The 13,599-nt window shown below is 52.8% G+C and overlaps 7 protein-coding genes across 7 annotated transcripts; 4 read left to right on the forward strand and 3 right to left on the reverse strand.

Annotated features, from left to right (window-relative positions):
• Positions 1-212: 212 nt before the first annotated feature.
• On the reverse strand, positions 213-2,909 carry An01g05190 (uncharacterized protein; the record flags this gene model as incomplete). Its single annotated transcript, XM_001388907.1, has 1 exon — positions 213-2,909. The coding sequence occupies one exon, from the start codon at positions 2,907-2,909 to the stop codon at positions 213-215; it is 2,697 nt and encodes an 898-aa protein (XP_001388944.1).
• A 363-nt stretch (positions 2,910-3,272) lies between these two features.
• On the forward strand, positions 3,273-3,575 carry An01g05200 (uncharacterized protein; the record flags this gene model as incomplete). The annotated part of the gene is made up of 2 exons (XM_001388908.3): positions 3,273-3,329; positions 3,390-3,575. The coding sequence occupies 2 exons, from the start codon at positions 3,273-3,275 to the stop codon at positions 3,573-3,575; spliced, it is 243 nt and encodes an 80-aa protein (XP_001388945.3).
• A 413-nt stretch (positions 3,576-3,988) lies between these two features.
• On the forward strand, positions 3,989-6,667 carry An01g05210 (hypothetical protein; the record flags this gene model as incomplete). Its single annotated transcript, XM_059748005.1, has 10 exons — positions 3,989-4,118; positions 4,226-4,470; positions 4,506-4,565; positions 4,628-4,752; positions 4,833-4,995; positions 5,073-5,170; positions 5,300-5,406; positions 5,479-5,662; positions 5,748-6,596; positions 6,655-6,667. The coding sequence occupies 10 exons, from the start codon at positions 3,989-3,991 to the stop codon at positions 6,665-6,667; spliced, it is 1,974 nt and encodes a 657-aa protein (XP_059599665.1).
• Positions 6,668-6,831: 164 nt separating this feature from the next.
• An01g05220 (hypothetical protein) lies at positions 6,832-8,850 on the forward strand (the record flags this gene model as incomplete). The annotated part of the gene is made up of 1 exon (XM_059748011.1): positions 6,832-8,850. One exon carries the CDS (start codon positions 6,832-6,834, stop codon positions 8,848-8,850), a length of 2,019 nt encoding a protein of 672 aa, XP_059599666.1.
• A 1,513-nt stretch (positions 8,851-10,363) lies between these two features.
• On the reverse strand, positions 10,364-11,156 carry An01g05230 (uncharacterized protein; the record flags this gene model as incomplete). The annotated part of the gene is made up of 3 exons (XM_001388911.3): positions 10,364-10,515; positions 10,582-10,860; positions 11,027-11,156. The coding sequence occupies 3 exons, from the start codon at positions 11,154-11,156 to the stop codon at positions 10,364-10,366; spliced, it is 561 nt and encodes a 186-aa protein (XP_001388948.1).
• Positions 11,157-11,349: 193 nt separating this feature from the next.
• Positions 11,350-12,637, forward strand: An01g05240 (hypothetical protein; the record flags this gene model as incomplete). Its single annotated transcript, XM_059748025.1, has 5 exons — positions 11,350-11,622; positions 11,682-11,798; positions 11,976-12,115; positions 12,249-12,452; positions 12,517-12,637. The coding sequence occupies 5 exons, from the start codon at positions 11,350-11,352 to the stop codon at positions 12,635-12,637; spliced, it is 855 nt and encodes a 284-aa protein (XP_059599667.1).
• An 80-nt stretch (positions 12,638-12,717) lies between these two features.
• Positions 12,718-13,332, reverse strand: An01g05250 (hypothetical protein; the record flags this gene model as incomplete). Its single annotated transcript, XM_059748032.1, has 4 exons — positions 12,718-12,825; positions 12,919-13,039; positions 13,105-13,214; positions 13,309-13,332. 4 exons carry the CDS (start codon positions 13,330-13,332, stop codon positions 12,718-12,720), a joined length of 363 nt encoding a protein of 120 aa, XP_059599668.1.
• Between the last annotated feature and the right edge of the window lie 267 nt (positions 13,333-13,599).

The following is a 13,599-nucleotide window of genomic DNA, read 5'->3' on the forward strand; positions in this document are numbered from 1 at the left end:
GTTTGCAATACATCCAGGCGAAATGAGTATATATCAATACATCCTTAATTAATATAAAATAAAGAACCCCTTCCTTGAACTTGGAAAATCTTGGTTTCAATCCGGTATAGAACAACCAATGCCAAACCTAAACATATACCCTGCAAAAAATTTCATCTAAAAGCACTCTTCTCTCTCTCCCTATCACCTATTACATACATCCTATTCCCACCCTAATCGCGCACCCGACGGGGAGGCGTTCTAGACGGAGACCTGTGCCGTCTCGGCGGCGGAGACCGCGACGGAGACAACGAGTCAGAGTAGCGACGACGACGAGGGGGAGCATCGCCACGACGACCACCACCGCGCGGCGGGGTAGGGGAGCGCGAGCGCGAGACTGAAGCATCACGGGGGGCACGACGACCAGGCGGGGCACGACGCTCCGGAGTACGAGAACGAGAACGGGAAGGAGAGCGAGACGCGGAGACGCTCCTTTCGACCCGCCGGCGGGGAGGAGGAGACTCCGAGTACCGAGCGGCACCTCCGGCAGCCTGACGTGGAGGAGGGGAGACAGATCGGGAGACGGATCTGGAGTAGCTTCTGTCTCGGCGGGCGTGGGTATCTCGCTTGCTGCGAGGCGGAGGGGTGACGGACCGGGAGAGCGAGCGTCTGGGAGAGCGGGAATCGTAGGAGCGATCGCGTGTCCGGCGAGGAGGGGGTGTTGGGGACACGGAGGATCTTCTGCGGGGGGATCGACTGTATGAGACGGGGCGTCGGCGGGATTTGGGCGCCGGGGATCGGGACCTGGACCGCGAAGGGGTGTAGCTGTAGCTGCGGCGTGAGGATCCGGACACGGAGCGGCTGTAGGATCGGCCGCGGCTGACGGAGCGTCTGCGGCCACGGCCGGGGGAAGGAGAGCGGGAGTAGGAGTAGGAGCGGGAGCGGGAGCGAGAGCGAGGAGTACAGGTTGAGCAGCTGGTTGGGTGAGATACCACGGACTCGGAGTCGGAGTCGGCGCCGGCATCGCGTTGGGGCAATGCAGGCATCGTGGGCTTGGGGAGGTTTTTTAGGTGCTCGCGCATGTCCTCCGTCAGCATACCCATGCCGATACTGGTGAAGTAGTTGATTGAGAAGCGCGTGTTGCGGGGATTGTCCAGTGGGAAGAGGCCCTCGAAGCTGGGACGCAGGATCTCGTCCCGCATGCGTTCCTGCAGTTTGGGCAGGCCCAGGTGTTCTCCGAGGTCTTGGAAGAGGATCTTGATGAAGATACGGCTGCTTGATGTCGTCTCCTCCTCGTTCATGTGGATGATCGACATGACATGCCAGCCAATCGCGTCATTGCTAATCATATGGCCGAAGAAGCGGGCAATATTGCGGAGTCGGTTTGTCTCGTAGCGATGGATGGTGTCGTAGTACTTGGCAAATGCAGCTTCGAAGAGATCGGACCAGAGCCGGTTGATCTTTGCGAAGCGCTCTCCGATCAAGCCGTAGAACTTCGAATACGTGCGCTCCTGGGAGCAACACTCGATGATCATTGACGGGAGCTCGGGCTCGAGGCCAGCGGGCAGCGAGATCTTCATCAGCTTGTGACAGCATTCTTCGAAATCGATACTCGACATGATCGTCAGGTATATCGTCCTCCGCAGGTTCACGAGGTCTGTGTTGGTCTGGTCTTTAATGTCCATCTTCCGCTCTTCCTCCGACTCTTCATCGGAGCTCTCGTCTGACTCGTCTTCGTCGTCCTCCTCGTCATCACTTCCTTCACCCAGAATCTCTGCCTTCAATTTCTTGTAGGCCTCTTCGTGCTCCTCCCATTCGGCATCGTACTTGAAGATATTGAGGGAATCTTGTGTCTCAATCTCGTCATCGAGTCCGATCTGATGCGTTATTTGGTCTTCCTCCTCGATCAGGTCCAATTCTTCCTTGATCGCCGGGTTGTCCTTATACCTATCTTTCCGGACCTGGAACAACACCTCAATCATATACTGTACTCGCTTGTCGATGTCGGCTTCGTGAAGGATATTTCGGAATTGATCAAACACCGCCAGGGCAATAGGACCGCTCATCTCCTCCAGATGCTGACCAACCTCTCGAGTCAGGCCGACAGCAATCTCGACACTGTCATCCGTGGGCTTGTGAAGCAGCAAAAGAAGAATCTGCGCGGCCAGCATCTCGTGCGCGACCTGCTGGTTGCACAGATGGGCAATGAAGGTCGTGGAAGATATGCAGACTGCCTTGTCGTTTCTCTTGAACGCCTTTCGGAACTGGACAATGAGACGGTTGAGCAACAGCTCGCCGACTTGGGGCAGTTTGGTGTTCACAATAGCCGCCATGGCGGCGTAGATAGGTGTGAAGGGCAAACTGGCCGCCTGAGCTTTCATGATACTTCTGCAAAACAGACCGCGACCGCGCACCAAGTTCTCCCCAAAAAGCTCCGGGACGATAAACTTGATGTTGGAAACGTTGACCTTGTTGATGAGACCGTTGATCGACTTCTTAAGAGCCTCCCATGCCATCCGCTGGTACTCCTTGCTGGTCTTGTCCGTAATCTGCGCCTGCAGCGCCCGTAGTCGCGCAGGAGGAATATAGGTACCACCCGATCGCATGTTCAAAAGCTTCTCATATTCTGCTTTAGCCGCAGCCTGCTTTTCCTCCTCCGTCATTGGCTTTCGAGCAGCCTCCTGCTTCTCATGTTGGCGAAGGCGCTCGGCGAGCTGTCGCTCTCTTTCAATCGCGCGTTCAGGATCGATGCGCGGTGCATCCGCACCGTCTTTTAGTGAATCACCCGGGGGCGAGCGACGACGATTCGGCGAAGGAGACCGAGAGGGAGGTGAGCGTTTGCGGGAACCCGAGGCCTGAGGAGAGTAGGAAGTGCCTGGGGGCGGAGTAGGCACTCGCACCGCCGACTGCAAGACAACAGGGTCCGTCATGTTCCTTTGCAGTCCACCGAGGAAAGAATGAGCTGTCAGTCGTGATGTCCGCAGAGAACACGACGTTGAACTGAAGCTCCATCGGGATGAGGCGTGAGGCGGCGAAGAAAGGTCTTAGCGCGTCGTCGGTCACGTGAGAGATTAGTCGCCAGGCTGGCGCCGGCCGCTCTCTACTATCGCCATGGGATGAGGAAGTGCCAAACAGACCAGCCGCCATCGTCGCAGCAATTGTCACGCAAAACTCTCCTGATAGCGCATCATCATTATGGTATTACTACTCGCGTCCTACCCTACAGCATTTGGAAACGTTTGAAAACGCTGACTTGAACTGCGCCGTAGCTGGGACCTATCGTCGGATCCGCCATGCTCCTGGTCGCTACTGCGATCTTTCTTTACTACACCACCTGGACTCTGTTGATGGTATGTCTTCGCACCTGGGTATAATTGCTTTTCTACGACAACTGTTAATCACTTTGCTAGCCCTTCGTCGATCCGGGTCACCCTCTCCATGATCTCTTCCCTCCCCGTGTCTGGGCCATTCGCATCCCCGTCTTCCTTACTCTGCTTGGTTCCGCCGTGGTTGGCACGTTCATAGGCATTGTGATGATCAACAGCAACAAGAAGAAGGCAGCGAAGGCTAAGGCCGCGGCCAAGAAGAAGACCTAAGCTTCCCAACAAAAAGAAAACCGACGTGGCGTTTGGAGGATGAGTTGGGTGGTGAACATGGCGACTCGAAACAGGTGGCATCATCTTATTCTGCATGTAACATTAGTTTTTTCTGTCCTTGTTCTTTTCAAGCTTTCCCCTTGATTGGGTTGTTCTGTCATCGCAGCGTTCAATTACACCATCCGCATTCCTCGCATTCTGCAAGCGTGCCGCGTGGTGAGGTAGGAAGGGGGAGGCCACGGCAAGTGACGAGCGTAGCTCCGGATGCTGCCCGGTCACTGGGTGAAGCGTTCCTGGTTTCTCTTGTGCCTTACCCAGGGCAACAGGATTCATTGCTTAGCCGAGTCTATGCGTTCCCTTCCAAATGGCCATAGCCACCATGTAATCTTTCAGTCACGGGCAGGTCCCAACCGATGACGATTGAGGGGGACCTTACAGACGATGGCAGTGCTCTTTCGCCATGCAGCCCCGTGACTCACTCCCGGCAACCAGCCACATCTGGCATCGGTTCTACCGCATTCCGGGCCTGGAACTATGTGATTGGTCTGAGAACTATTGGCGGCTAGACCGTTGGGGAGGGGACCCATCCAGGGAAACGGCCACCCATGAATAGAAGGTCCGGCCCAACTTGCTTCGGGTTTCAGTTCCAGCTGGCCCTGGGACGACATGTTCTGTTTCGTTCCGGTGGTGGTGGTGGTGGCTGGCTGTCTGGCTGCCGTGCCCAGGGCCTTCACGTGATGAGACTGAGCCGTGTTTTGGACGCCAGAAGTTTGCAGTGTTTGTTGGAAAGGGTACCCCTCATGCAGGCAGTTCAGGACCAATGGGGAAAGGCGCCCATGGCGTGTGTAAGAATCGTGGGTTCTCCGCCTTACGGGGTAATAGCCAATACGGTACGGTAAGTGCAGATCATCGGATGCCTCCTAATTCCAGGTCCCAACCCACCTGCCTGGATGGGTGGACGTGGGAGTTGGACGTGGGAGAAGAGACACGGTAAAGAGGGGAAGGATCCATCCCATCTGCAATCTAATTACTAGAGACCATGTATCATGTAGGAACCTTACCCGACTGCGTCATGTTATGACGGTCATGCCTGGCCGCATCCCCCACTAGTAGCCAATGATCACTGGAGCCCCGTCATGTGGTGGCCCTGGAACCTTATGGGAAGGAACGACGGGGGGTGGGAAAACTACTAGGGGAAACTACCATGGACTTTTGGGGGGGGAAAGTGACTGATAGGAGATAAGTCCGGCGTCGTAGTCAGCCTACCCATGGAGATGTCATCCATGCTCCTGACCTGATCCGGTTCCCCTCCCCCTCCCTCTTTCTCTTCTCTCTTCTTCCCTTTGCTATTCTGTCGCCAGAACAACTTCTACTTTACTTCAACCACTTCCCGGTTGTCTGTTACCTCAAATCTAGACGCGTCTGTTGATCCGTCACTGTATCTATCTGCCCCGACTACTATAAGTGGTCAACAACCTAGACAGGCGGTATAAGCAGTGCTTCCGACCTGTCGTGTTTACACACCCACCCTCCGGCGTGTCCACGGATCTCCGCTCCAGATACGCTGTTCTCTCCGTTCATCCGGCACGGCCGTTGTAACTAAACCTCTTGCTACGTCTGTTTCTCGACATTAGTGGCACTGGAACCAACTGTAACTCCCCCTCCTGGAGCATCAGTTACCCGCTATTTTGAGACTTCTGCTGATAAGCGTTGCTGGTCGATAGAACACAACTCCACGGGATTCCTCCGGCAGTGAATCCATACTACCCTTGCGAGTGTCGTTGCCGGTCGACCACACCGTCAGAACCTCCGTTCTCAGCCCGGTCCAAGGGTTCTGAGAGCGGCTGCCCCAACTGAGTCCATATTGCCTCTGAGAGGCAATCCCTTTGAATGCCACCGGCAGCTTCGGACGATTTGTTTCGCCAGCAGAGCCGGTCCTTAGGTGACACCAGCCCCTTTCCAGAAGATCCCAGTCGAGCCACTTTGGAGCATGATCTCGGTGGAAAGACCAAGAAAAAGGGGAAAACCGGAACCAAGGGGAAGAATAAAGCAGCCAAAGCAATCCCGAAGTCTACACCTGACGACCTGTAAGTCTGAGTCTCTCCACGTGTCTAGAAGGATCTTGAATCTAGGCGGACAGTTGGCTGACTTGAGTTCACGCGTGGTATGCAGTCTAGAAGCAGAAGCACCGTCACCGTCACCGCCTCTGCAGGCTGAACCATCGTCCTGCCCCAATCCAACACTGGAGCCGCCACCTAGCAACAATATCGTGTCACCGGTACTTGATGCCCTTGGCACTCTGGGGGACTCTCCGGAGAATGACATTGCTTACCGCACCGGTACTTGGGCCAAGTCCATCCCGTATGGCAAAAGTCCTCCGAATGATGCCGTTGATGGCGAGTTCAACAGTGGGTCTCCCTTCGGTTTCCTCACCAGTCAAGACAAAGGCGGATTCAGCCACCCCTCTTCGACGTCTCCCCCTCCGGGAGCAAGGCCCTTGAGCTATGGGCGGGGTTACGCAACCAGCAGTGTGTCTAGACAGCACTCCGTGGACCGACAAAAGAGCAACTCCGTCAGTAGCCCATTTAACAACCAGGCACCCCTACCGCATCTGCCGCAGGCCCATTTCTATGGCGCGCCAGATATCGATTTGCCTCTGTTCTCTGGCCAGAATAGGGCCGCAACCGACGGTAGTTATTCATTCTGTGCGTTCGATACGATCATAAGCCCGCCATCCAAAGCCTCCAGGATGGGAAGTAGCGTTCTCCTGGTCGGCACGGATGGCGGCTTGGATATTCTTGCCATTGAAGATCGAAAAACGCGCCCTGTAGGGAAGTTGGCAGGTCTCAATGGCCGCGTAATTGAAGCGAAGTTGCTGAGCAACACTTCAACTAATGACACGTCTATACATTCCCGACCTCATATCGCTGTCATCATTCACGGCCCCACTGCTCAACCAGATGATGAGGGCCATGCATCCTCCAATAGCTCGGAAGCAAATGATATTCCCACTGGAAGACAGTCGGCCGCTGGAGGGCGTCCGAAAGAAGAGACCAGGTTTTACCAGACACGGGTCGAGGTGTATTCTTTAAGGACCGGCGAGCACATCACAACGCTTCTGTCCACGCCGCCCACTCCCTGCTTTGGCAATATACCTGGTCTTCCTGCCCTGGCTCCTTCACCGGCCGGGAATCTCAAGCTCTTTGTGAGCGGAAGCTACGTTGTCGTAGCATCCGGTTCCAGTGGGGAAGTCTACATGTACAGCATGAGCAATTATCAGTTTCTAGGAAAGGCATGGACCAGTATCAAGTCAAAGGAATCTCGGCGATACTCCACGTCCTCCAGCTCGACTGACCCAGATGGATCTCAATCCGAATCTCCTCATGGATCTCTCAACTCTGATAGTCCTATCGTGGCATTGAAGGGAAGATGGCTAGCAATTGTCCCACCATCCGCAACTTACAGGGCTACTCTCCGTGCTGCCGTGCCGACGTCCTTGTTGCAAGGGAAGGCGTTCGGGCTTGAGACTCGAAGTCCCCCGTCGCGTCCGGCTATCACCTGCGCTACTGATGTCGGAGAGGGCGAAAGCTTTTTCGGCAAGGTAGCCCGGGGCGTTACCCAGGAGCTCATGCGAGGTGCACGGTGGATGGGTGACCAAGGACTACAAGCCTGGAACAATTACTGGAATAAGGAGCAAGCTCAAAGCATGCCAGCACGCCGCTCTCCTAATTTGACGGAGTTTTCACCTCAGGGGTACAATCTCTTCCCTCCCACCCATGCCCAGGACACCCAGTCTGTGTCCACTACCGAACCTGATTTGGTATCAATCTTCGATCTGCGAAAGCTAGAGGAGGGCGAGGCCAAGAGTTCTTTGTTCAATCCAGTGGCCACTTTTCAGGTGCCGAATGGCTGCAGCTTCCTTTCATTTTCTCCCAACGGTCTCATGTTATTTACTGCCAGTAAAAAGGGAGATGTCCAGTATGTTTGGGATGTTATGCAGGCTAAATACTGTCGAGCCGGGGCTTTCATGTCAGACGATCCAGCATCTGTGCAGCCGAGCGTGCGGCAGATTGCCCGGTACCCGCGATTAACCACGTCCCATATAGTTGACGTGGTCTGGTGTCCGCCGTCTGGGGACAAGCTCGCAGTGATTACGGGTAAACCGACGGTGCATGTTTTTGACTTGCCTCGGAGCGCCTTTCAATGGCCTCCTTTTCGACGATCTCTACCAAAACCTGCGAAACCGCCTACTGCTGATGCTCCGGCAGAAGAGCTTCCCGACCGGGGGCCGGCTGCGAATCCATTGTCGGCAGCCTTCAAGATGGTCGGCGGTAAGACGCAGCCCATTCTTGCCGCAGTCAGGGGGCGTACTCCCTCCACCGGGGCCGCTTTCCCCTCCGTGGGTGGCTTTGCAATGCCTTCTGCAGCTGGAGTAAGAGGGGGCAAGGCGGTTGCTGCTGGCCTTAGTAAATCAATGGGGGCCGCCGCCACCGGCACTGTCAAAACGGTCAACACCATCCGACATGGTGGTGAACATCGCCTGCACCTATCCAATCTTTCTCGGGACCCCGTTGCGGCTCGTGTGACATGGATCATCCATAAAGGAATGCCATTCTTGGGCCTGATAGATGGGGGTTACTTCCGTCTGTACAGGATTAAACGCTCCACCTCACCCAGTAAGAGTAGGCAGGTGCAATCGGTGATCGGAAACAAAGAACTTGAGTTCCGCTTGCCTCCCCATATGCAGACACCTTGCGGTCCCATGACCGTGGGTCCCGCCGCCACCACAGAAACAACGGTCTCTGCAACATTGGCTCTGCCATCCGCGGCGCTACGACCGCCGCCAGCGTCGAAGCTCAAATGCCAGCCTCTTTCGCAGGCGGAGATCGAGACAAACACACCATATCAGCCTTTCCACACCGACCAGAGGGTAAACCTCTTTGTGTACAGTGAGGCCGACGACTCCGTGGGTTCAGTCCCGACGGGTCAATGGACCTTCGGCGGCTCTCTAGCCACTACGAAGCTTCACGTACGACCGTTCAGCGCCTCCAGCGAAGAAGACGATGACATGGTACATGAACAACACCACGGGTTTGGAGCTGAAATGGAGAATCTAATCAGCCTGGGAAATAGTACGGGCAATGTGGAAGAAGTGGTCATTACTACACGCAGGAAGAAGAAGCAGGCTTCGGCCATGGCCCCGGGTGGCGGGGTCGATGACGGCTTCTTTGAAAATGACTGCGAGGTCTTGGACTTCGCTCGGGACCGAGTCTAATCGCGATAACCACAATTACCATGCCGCTGGCGGGGCTCTATAAGATTTAAACTAATATCTGTCACATTCTAGACTTACACTGGTATGGCGTTGGTGTGATTGGGATTTAGGCTCGCTCATTTCCGCTCTTGCTTTGGTTGTCGCTCCATACGAACTTCATTCTGGTATGCATTATTGCTTTGCATGAATTATGGTTTGATGCAATATGTCCGAATGTCTCATGCCAGGGATTCTCAATCTGCAGAGACAGAGGCGAAGATCCATCAAGTCGTTCTGCACGTCAGGGGTCAATGACATCGAAAACTCTCTCTTTTACTGCAAAGAGGCAGTTCGACATTTTGTGAATGCACTCGCTACCGTTTGTCCCTACACCCGCATCAAGGCGGACGATGTTGTACTTGCATGAGCTCAATCCCTTGGCGGGATCACGGGTTGATGCCAACTTTGTGTCCGCTGGGTACATGTCGGACATGCACTCATTCGTTCTCTTTCTGCCTGCACCGCTGTATTTCCATGCATATTTCCGTGGTCATTCGATGTTACAATTGATGTTACATACCCAATGCTGTCCTGTGAGCCAGATAGATGAAACCATGTGGGCGTTAACAGTAAAGTACATACATATATAGGTAAAATAGACATGTGCTTGAGTATTAAACAATGGGAACGTCATACATGGACGAGAAGAAGTCATCAATAAATTCGCTACTAACCGATGTCTTTCGAAGAAACCTATAATTGATTCCGTTTCCCCTGCTCATACCCCATCATGCCAGACAAAAAGGCCTATCAAATACAGTACCATACCGTATACACATGATGATGATGATAAACAAAACAAACTACAAGTATGGATCTGCAGTGCACGATGATCACCCAACAGTTTACCGTGCCCGAGCCCGAGACCCACCTAGGGGTCGTGATGAATATCAGTGGGTATGCGGGGTTGAGTACACACCATATGTCAAGTGCCACGATAGTTTTATTACCAGATATACAATAGTTGAATGATAGGCTCAGTTATCTTGCCTTACATGTAGCTACCTAGAGCGGTCATTTGGGATTGTTGTGGACTGGGAAAATATAGTACATGGTGGTGGTTCAATCTAAGTGGGTTCTTTCGAGATGGATTAATGCCATGTAAGTGAAAAAAAACATACCACTGAAATATATGAGTGCTAGTATAGAAAATCAGTCTGGTATGATACTAGGTGGAAAAGGGACGAATGATCAATCAATAGAATTTAGTTGGTCGGTATACTAATCTCCAGAGTATCAAGTGAAAGCCATGCAAATAGTAGCAATCAAGTTAGTTATTAACCCCATGAGTAAGATAAGATAAACAGGTAATAGTAGTTGTGACAAGTTCCCATATTAGCTAAATTCCCGTAATCAATCAATCAATCAATCATATTAACACAAGCGCTGGATTAAGTGTGCAGTAGACAGGTAGCTTTCTCCCCTTCCTCCATTCGTACTGTAGTCATCGATCAAGGCTTATTATTTAGCTCATTTACAGAGCCCAAGCAGCCAGGACGAATCCAAGTACACCAGCAGCGGAAACGCCCAGCTTGAGCTGCGCAACAGCAGCGGCGTTCTCGGTGCTGCTGGCATGAGCGCCAGTTGCGGTGCTAGTTCCGGAGGAGCCAGACTTGGAGTTAGAGTCTGTTGTTAAAGGTGGGGTTAGTCATAGAGCATGGGCAATATAAGAGGAGGTAGAAGTGGACGTACTGGAGCCGGTCGACGAAGAGGAGCTTCCACTCTTCGTGGTGCTGGCGTCGTTGGAGCCGGCAGTGGTAGCGGAAGAGCCCGACGCTCCCGTGGCACTGGCGGGAAAGAAGTAGCTGCTGTAGCAGCTGCTCTGGCAACTGGCGTAGGAGCGCTGGTCGCTGGGGGAGCCGGAGCCCTGGGGGCAGGCAGCAACGCAGCTGGTGGTGTCGTTGGCCATGGCGTTGTCGGGGCAAGGAACGCTGTAGCAGTTGGCGATGCAGCAGATGTCGGTCTCAGCGCCTGGAAAATGTTAGTCAATTTGCTTATGGTCGAATTGTTTGTTGTGGCTGATGGATGGAGTGTAGAAGACACAGGTGGTTGGGGTATGCGGACGGAATCGAAGAGGAGAGCTCAGGATGCCGAAATGATATAGATAGGAACAGCAATAGAGTAGAAAGAAACTTACACTTGGTGGCGCAGGAAGCCTGAGGAGACAAGCTAGCAGTGGTCGTCGCGGCACTGGTAGTGGAGGAAGAGTCCTGGGCGACGGCGAGAGCCAGGAGGGAGGAGAGAGCGATAGCGCTGTTGAACTTCATCTTGACGAATGGATCGAGGAAACGACAGACGTTTAGATTGACTGAAGTGTAGAAGCAAGTAGCGAAACGAGCGCGACAGACAGAGTAGCACGAAACGAAGGACTGTGAGGGAGGAGAGGAAGAAAGAAAAGGAAGAGGGGGAAGGCAGACGAGGTGAAAGGGAAAAAGACGGGCTGTAAATAACGGGCCAAGGATGCGAGGCGAACAATGGACCGGGAGAAAGTTGCCCAAGCGTATCAGGCGATATGCTGGGATTCACCGCGCCTGGCACCAAATTAGGGTCATCCAGCTGTCGGTTCGCCAGTTGCGATTAGCGGGGTTTCAGCAGGCCGTCAGAGTCGCACAGGCTAGTGCTGGATTCCTCAAGAAGCGTCTGGATAAGTGGATTCACTGGGCCGGAGCTAGTCCACACCCTTACATTTGGTGGCAACTCAATAACATCGGAAAGAGGCATCTAGTCTACAGGGTGGATGTGGAGGCGCCATTCGTGGAGTCGGACTTGGGAATTTTTTTGGTTTGGAGCAGGTGCCTACGAGATGGGGAGAGGGAAAGAGAACAGCGCGAAGCACAGTCCAGGTTTTGGACCCAGTCCTTCAATTTGGTGGTCGAGGACCAGCCGAAGTGGTGAAGAGTGAGCAGCCAGTCAACAAACACAGACCCTGAAAATCTGGGGACTGCAAAGGATCGGCTAAAAATAACCCTAGACAAGAGAGGCAGTCCCAAGGGTCATTTCAAGGCACTAATTGCACTACTCCAACGCTAAGCAGGTTGCTGCTAAGCTAGTAAGAGCTAGACGGTCTCCCGCTAATTCCATATTAGTCCGTCACTGTCCACCATCCGGTCTTATCAGTGGATGGGGTTGAGACAGCGCATCCGAATAGGTGGAGAGCACCCATTCATTGGTGGGCTGATCTGTCAGAAAGTGTCATGCGAACACACTGGAATGCACTAGATATCAGGTAAAGAGGTGGTTGGACTTGGGCAAGTCGTGTAGGCACCACGGTCAAGAATAGGGGCCGGACTTTGGAAAGGGATTCTGTCAGATTCATCGACAGTGGAATTGCTTCTTCAGGCATAGTGTACCTCGGGCAGATCCGACAGGCCTTGTCCAAGGCGAATCATTCTTTATCCGCTCAATAATAACTACTACTTACAACCACCACAAAAGATTGGGATGGAAAGAATCCGGAGTACTTCCATCCATTCATTCATCCATCCTGACCATCACGTGCCCATCCTCAACATTCTTGGACTGTTTCGACGCCCAATTATTGACAACCTGGAAACCTTGTCCGAGTTAGAGCTTCCCATCACTGTCATCCCAATTCAATTGATCGACTAATAGGCCTTATTCTAACAGCGGCTATTATACTGGCGCTATTCCTTTAGAAAGCGCTGCCCCTTTTATACAAAAGCAAATATTTAGCTACACTTATCGACGCCCTCTGAAGAGCCCGAACTTTGAGACCAAGTCCGGTTGAAGCTACTGAACCGATTGGCTTGTCGATTCACTATACTTCCAAATATCGCTAATAGTTCGATTTTAGACGACAGATACTAGTCACAGATATATATGCAGGCTCACAGCTAATGACGGGTCCTGATACGGAGGATGCCACGGAGGGTCGAAGGGGAGGGACCTAGAGGCAATGATTACACTGACACTCTGCTACTGGCTTCGGCATCAATAGAGTTTAATTGGTGTTTGAGATCGCAGGCAAAATGCCAATAGCTCCTACAAATTGAAGCAGCACTATTTTACCTCAAAGCAACTAACTCTAATAGCCCGGCATGATTCTTTCGCCGCGGGAGGGATTGGGATGACAGTACCGAGTATGGAAGCTGAAGATCTCATAGATACTTGGTCATAGTCAACACAACCACTGTGGTACCGCTAGCTAGAACAGTTTTGCAGAAATATTGGAGTAGAATATGCCTTAACTAAGACTTAACAAAATTATTCGGAGAGCTCCCTCGCCGGTATCCTGCCACGTGTTTTGGAGGCCTTCCAGTAAGCATCTCGTAACCAATATCCCTGTAATAACTCCATCTCCAAGCCTCCCACATCCTACTAAGAGTACCTGGGGCCAACTACTTAAGTGTGTCGAAGGCCAAGACAATCCCGGCCGGTTTGAAACTCGTAAGGTTTTACTTCAAGCGTTCCTTGGTCGATCATGAGCCTGCTGTACTCCGTATATGCAGCGTGCCTGTTTGACAGGGTGAGTGCAGATGCAGGTTCTGAAGACCTACTGAGCACTAAATTTTTTCCCCTACTCTCTAGTAGTTGTGTATATGGGGTGCATATCTGCCCCTATTTACTACTCTGATTCCTTGAAGCTATAATTGTCGGTGTTCCTTTGTCATATCGCCCAAGCAACCGCAAGAGTGTGAAATTGATTAGAGTTCCTTTCAACAAATAAAAGTTGAGGTTAGGCACCAGCTC

The sequence above is a fragment of the Aspergillus niger genome (assembly GCF_000002855.4).
Source record: "Aspergillus niger supercontig An01".
Taxonomy (NCBI): Eukaryota; Fungi; Ascomycota; class Eurotiomycetes; order Eurotiales; family Aspergillaceae; genus Aspergillus; species Aspergillus niger.